Here is a 6873-nt window from a genome sequence, read left to right as displayed (position 1 = left end):
ATTCATTTATGCTATGACATAGATGAACCTTGAAGACATCATGTTGTGTGAAATAAACCAGACACAAAAGACAGATATTGGGGAAGCAGATGTGGCTCAAGCAGTTGGGCTCCTGTCTGCCATATAGGAGGTCCAGGGTTCAATACCCAGGGCCTCCTGGTGAAGGCAAGCTGGCCTACGAGGCGAGCTGCCCATGCGGCGTGCCGGCCCATGCAGAGAGCTGACGCAGCAAGATGACACAACAAAAAGAGACACAGAGGAGTGACAATAAGAGACTTCAGACCAGGGAGCTGAGGTGGCTCAAGAGAATGATTACTTCTCTCCCACTCCAGAAGGTCCCAGGATCAGTTCCTGGAGCTGCCTGATGAGAATACAAGCAGACACAGAAGAACATACAGTGAATGGACACAGAGAGCAGAAAATGGAAGGAGGGGGGAGAAATAAATAAATCTTTTTTTAAAAAAGTAAGTTTATAAATGTTCACACTTCAAAAAAAAGGGGCCAGATATTGTATGATTCCACTTACATGAAATAACTGGAATGTACAAATTCAGAGACAGTAAGGAGAGTAAAGACTGTGGGGTGATAAAGTTTTAGTAATGGATGGTGGTGAAGGTAGCCCAACATTGTGAATGTGACTGATGCCACTGAATAGTATGTTTGTGAGGGGAAATTTTATGTTGTATAGATGCTACCACAATTTAAAAAAAGAGACTAGACACAATGACAATGAAATCAACACTTAAGTCTGGATGGGAACTAATAATGGAGTAGAAAATGCCAAAGGGCATTATTGGTACATATCAAAAACTGTATTATGGAGTGAATCTTTTATATCAGTGTTAAATTTCTTGAACCTGATCACTTGTACTTGAGGTTATCAGAGGGGTTGCCCTTATGCACACCTCAGCAGAGTCCCAGAGACAGATAAAGTAGATACAACCCCAGGTATTGGTTCTTCTGAGGGCTACAGAGACCCACAGGTTCTATGGTCGTGGCAGATGGAGTTCAGTGCCATCTCAGTTGGCCCTACTTTGGAGTTTGTGTTTCTGTGTGATGGAGCTGGACTCAGATGTGATCTTTGTCCACAAGCCTCTCCTGTTACTTTTACTGGAACTGTAGTTGGTGCTGGGGTTTAATGTATACCCAGGGGACCTGAACCTCTGGACTGACCATGTGATAGCCAGGCCCTGAACCTCAACAGACTTGAAATTCCTACAGTATGGTTTATGGGACTTACCCCACTCAGCTAACATGGAGTTGAAGAAGGTCAACCACTACACCAGGGAGCCAAGAGTGCCTACAACTGAAAGTAGGAGAGTTGCATCCAGCATCCATGTGGAATCTAAGCCCCCTCTTGATATAGATGTGGAGTGGACACAACCATTCTAGGGTCCACAGGATGGAGGAATAGAGTATGGATTAGAGTGGACTTACTGATATTCTATTCATGAACTATTGTGATTAGTAATCAAAGAAAATGTGGCATTGGTGCAGAGAAAGTGGCCATGGTGGCTGCTGGGGGTAGGGAGTGGGAGGAAGAGATGTGATGTGGGGGCATTTTCGGGGGTTGGAGTTTTCCTGGGTGGTGCTGCAGGGACAGTTACCGGACATCGTATGTCCTCCCCCATGGCCCACTGGGTGGACTGTGGGAGAGTGTGGGCTATGGTGTGGACCACTGACCATGAGGTGCAGCGGTGCTCAGAGATGTATTCACCAAATGCAATGAATGTCTCATGATGATGGAGGAGGTTGTTGTTATGGGGGTATGGGGGGAGGAGTGGGGTGAGAAGGTTGGGGGATATATGGGGACCTCATATTTTTTTTAATGCAACATTAAAAAAATAAAGACATATATATAAAAATAAAAATAAAACTGGGGTAAAAAAAGGTATCTTTATTCTTAAGAAATATACGTGGAAATATTAAGTGTAAAAGGAGCATGATGTATGCAACCTACTTTCAAATGTTTAGGAGACAGATTACATGGACAAATAGAAGAAGGGGGGGTGAGGAGGGGAGGGGAGGCAAGGAAATGAACTAATGTGGCAAAATGTTAAAAGATAGTAAATCTGGGTAGGGGTATATTGGAAATCTAATACTTCTGCAACTTTCTTGTAAGTTTAAAATTATTTCAAAATAAGTGTAAAATTAAAAAAGATACAATTCAAGGGAATGAGATGTGTACCCATACAGATGAATTTTGCTTCTACAAGTTTTAAGGAAAAAACCTTAAAATCTCATCTTAATTCAGGATCTTACTTTAAAAACAACAACATCATCATTTTGGTATAAGACAAATTTATTTAATTAAACGCTTAAAAAAAATAACATGGCATATTTAATTTCTCACAGGGTTTCAGATACTAATACATATGGTTCATCTTACTAAAATAAAAATTATATGAAAATCAACACAATACTTCATTTATTTATTGTATAAGTTTGGCAAACAGCACAAAAATCCAGCAACATTTTAAACATGTAAAAAATTCAAATGCTAAATAGCACTGTTTTTTTTTTTTACATAATTAGAAACAATGAGTACACATTTGAGATTTATAGTCAGCAAAATAAGGGTGGTTCGCTTCTAAACATATACCATGTAAACAAACACACAAAACAATATAATTTATCTTTACAAAAAATTACAGCCAAGCAATAGAAAAGGAGGTTAATAATGAATATACTAACACTGTTTACTACATATACCGTTTACATTGAAATGCTACATCTCGTACCCTGAAATGCCATGTATAAAGAGCTGAGCAAAGTAAACTTGGGCTCATGATTGAGGTTAAGAATTATTTTAGAGGAATTTAATTCTTACATGTAACATACTCAAAACTTTCTACTTAGCAATTCCTAGATCATAACAATGTATTCCACTCTATATCTGAGACATTGAGTCTTCTTTGTTGGCAGTATAAAATTTTTTACCAATATCAAAATTCTGGCAAAACACAAACTGAAGCCATTTTCTAGTGTATGCAAATGTTATAGCACACATCAATGAATATGGGAGAAAATCTTAGATTTCATACTAAGTTTCTGCTTGGGTGTTGTCACAGCAAAGAGCTCAACTATAAGGCAAGAAAAAAAGAACCCCCGATTAACAGATTGGTGGGTCTTACCAGGACAGGAATTCAATCTTAGGAAAATAGTCCCTGCATTACAGGTCTGAAACAGTTGGTACTGAAAGAAGCATTTAGAAATTACCTAACATTTTGACATTCAGTCATTGGTTAAGAAGCCTGATAATCTGTTGGTAAATATTATCAAGTTAACTTTTTAGAATCAGCACCAGTCCCCAAAACTTCAATTACAATATTTAATCTTCATTAAAATATATCCTTTCTGTGCTGTATTAACACAACTACAATCAGGTTAAAGAAAGTTGAATTAACTCAATATATTTTTGTGTGTACTGGGTAGCAACTTAAATTTCTTTTATTTACTTGTGCTTCTGTTTTGGGGTACTTTGATTGAAGAGAAATTCGTTTCACAGGATTACATCTTGCTAAAGCACTCCTTAGCATTGGTCCAAACTTGAATACCCTAAAAACAAAAGGAACTTTAAAATGTGATTCTGGGAGGATTCTAAAAACCCAAATACTTGTATTTCCAAGTTGTTGGGTTTTTTTTCCCCTTTTCAGTGTTTTTTGTTTGTTTAAGATTTGTTTTTTTTTTAATAATTAATAAGTCCAGCAAAAGTGATACTATTTCTGACAGTTGTTAACATAAACTAATCTCTAATGCTTCTGTAAAAAAATTAAGAGAATCTTTTGTGTGAGCCTGTCTTCAAAATGAAGAATCTTTTAATTGGAAAAATGAGTTTTCAAAGTTCATATCATAGACTCACTGACTCCTATGACATACTCATATCATTTTTAATTGTAAACCAAACAAGTTTTCAGAACTTCTCTATATTATATTTAAAACAAAACAACTTCATTTATTAGTCTAACAATTAAGTTTAAATTAATAAGTTCTTTAATACTTAAGCATGAAGGTGTGTGAATATTATCAAGGTCTCAAGAATCTTTATAATTTCCTTTCTCTCTGCTGGAATACAAAAAAGCAAATTGAAAAACAAAACAAAGCCCTTTATGATGCCTCAGACTGGCCAAATAAGATAGCACCCACTGGAGTATTATTCAGTTCTTAGACAGGATAAGACAGATCTTAAGCACTGTCATAGTGAGATCCATGATACATTCAAATATCCAACAGTATGTCTAAATAGATCTACAGTAATATCTTTGAATGTTTATTTAAAGATTAAATTTCTAGCACCATCAACCATCCCACCCTAAACGAAGAGGGAAAAAGCCTTAGAACCATTATATAAAAGATCCTGTATTTTACTTTGAAAAATAAGTGAATGGGCAACCACAAAGAGCTTATTAATAAGTTACTACAGGAGAAAATAAAAACTCCAAAAACCTTTGTTATCTCAACTCTCAGACACCCAGAGATTTAAAAAGACAGATAAGAAAGATGACTGTAAATGTCAAGCACCCCAGCAGTGAGCTAGAAGTGTAAGTTGATAGGATGACAGCAGAAACACTGCCAAACTCACACCTTTGGTATCTGCAGATTTAACAGTCATGATTTTAATTTCACTTATGTGACCCCAAAGATCCATAATATGAAGTAATTTATAATTTCACTAAGACATAGATATGAATTTTTCCACACCAAAAGAAGCCCTCTTAGCTGGTGAGACTTATGTTTACATCTTAAAATATCTTTGTTCTTTATTGCTAGTCTAGGAAAGTGATGGCTTTTAGCCAGAAAAGAAAACTTTTGGACAAATTACAGTGTAAGGGGCATATATGGCTTAATATGAGTGAGCTTTTCCCCCTAAGGAGGTTTTTGGAAATAGGGGTAATCTTTTTAATATATGTTTACTGAGATAATGCATATGGTTCAAGCACTTGATAAGTTGTGAAGTGCTACACAAATGAAAAACAGTGGTACTAGCTGGAAGTCACATTTGCAGATCTTAGATTATGAAAAAGAGGTTAAGGAATATTTCATATTTTCTTCTTAAAAGAGCATTTTAGAAAGATATCCAGCCACCATTGTCAAAACATTTTAACCAGAATAAACTTCAATATTTCAGTTTTCACAACACATAGCAGGCCACATGAAGGATTTGCTGTAACAACAAACCATATCATAACCATGTTCTCCCAAAGTAATGACTAAGCTATTTTCCAGATTATACCGATCACTATTAAAATGAACATACAAATAATAAAAAAAAAAAAATTAACATATATTTTATTGTACTGTCCATGAACATTGTAACATCAAGGTAATGTCGTAGGTATATATTTTCAAATATAAGTTATGAACAGGGTATATAAACTTGGAACTTTAAAAGAGTAGAGACCAGAGGACCCCCCCCCCCAACAAGTGGCTATATCACTTCTTTCAAAATTAAGTAGAGAAATTGGGAAACACTGAGGAAGGGGAGATATAAGGGTTTTAAAATTGTAATGATAAATCCTTTGGTCTAAGTAAGAGAATTTAACTTTAAAGAAATCTGTAATCTGAACCTACCTATATTTTCACTGCAATCAAAACTTACCTTTTTGCACATACTGATCTGCATGACTGCGTAGCTTATGAGGGCCTCTTTTAAATCATGGTTCTTTTGTTCTTTGAAGCGCTCAATATCAGCCCAAGCATTTTTCACAAATTCTCTGAAATAAAAGGTATAGTCATTATTATTCTCATTTAAATTACCTGCATTCTATAAATTCAAATAACCGATTCTTATTTGAGTTGGTTTTCAATTGTCTATATATAGGAAAAAGCTATCATTTGTATAAGACTTCTATTTTTCTCTCTTCCTAAAAATTATAGTGGTAGAAAAAGCAAAGAGATAGTTACACATTCTTCTACATTTTAGCAATATTAATTTTTTATTTATTTTTATTTTTTAAAGACTTATTTTTTATTTATTTTTCTCCCCTTCTGCACCCCCGCCCCTCAGCTGTCTGCTCTCTGTGTCCATTCGCTGTGTGTTCTTTTGTGACCGCTTCCATCCTTATCAGCGGCACCGGGAATCTGTGTTTCTTTTTGTTGCGTCATCTTGTTGTGTCAGCTCTCCCTGTGTGCAGCGCCATTCTTAGGCAGGCTGCACTTTCTTTCGTGCTGGGCGGCTCTCCTTACGAGGCACACTCCTTGCACATGGGGCTCCCCTACATGGGGGACAACCCTGAGTGGCAGGGCACTCCTTGTGCACATCAGCACTGCACATGGGCCAGCTCCACACGGGTCAAGGAGGCCTGGGGTCTGAACCATGGACCTCCCATGTGGTAGGCAGATGCCCCATCCATTGGGCCAAGTCCACTTCCTGCAATATTTATTTTGACACAAGGATTCTAGTTCCAAATTATTTCTATAAAATATATATAGACGCTCCTTGAAACAGCTCACGAGTCTAACAGATGTCACACAGAATGCCTTTTTGGGGTCATAGGAAACATGTACTCTTTTTTACAAGATAGATTATGAATCACATTTATCATGTACTTGTTTTAAATGACACTGCTAAAAAATTCTGAGATGCATTTGTCTTTTTAACTCTATTCATGAAAATTTATTGACAAGTTGGGTACCAGTGGTTCTAAAAATGAGCTAAACAACTGCAAATACCTATGATACACTCTTGGTCTGCCTTAGCCTACTCATTGACTAGCAGATGAAAATAACAATAAGGAAAATATACCAAACAGTGATATCAGATTTCTGAGGCCTGAATTTCTACAAATATTTACTGAATAATTACATGCCAAGCACCGTGCAAGGTTTTGGAACATAAAGATGAAAAAGACACCGTCGTTCACTTTGACTTTA

At 36.4% G+C, this 6873-nt stretch overlaps 1 protein-coding gene across 1 annotated transcript in view; it reads right to left on the bottom strand.

Annotated features, from left to right (window-relative positions):
* Positions 1–2284: 2284 nt before the first annotated feature.
* Positions 2285–6873, bottom strand: part of SNX4 (sorting nexin 4) — a 94754-nt gene continuing 90165 nt past the window's right edge. Inside the window, exons 13-14 of the mRNA XM_004465821.4 lie at positions 5600–5714; positions 2285–3558 (exon numbers count right to left, since the gene is read on the bottom strand). Coding sequence (XP_004465878.1) covers positions 3511–3558; positions 5600–5714 — 163 coding nt within the window. The 3' untranslated portion in view covers positions 2285–3510. The remainder of the gene's footprint in view (positions 3559–5599; positions 5715–6873) is intronic.

Source organism: Dasypus novemcinctus, chromosome 4 (assembly GCF_030445035.2).
Source record: "Dasypus novemcinctus isolate mDasNov1 chromosome 4, mDasNov1.1.hap2, whole genome shotgun sequence".
Taxonomy (NCBI): Eukaryota; Metazoa; Chordata; class Mammalia; order Cingulata; family Dasypodidae; genus Dasypus; species Dasypus novemcinctus.
The sequence above is the reverse complement of the archived record's forward strand: the minus strand, read 5'-3'. Positions and strand labels throughout refer to the sequence as shown.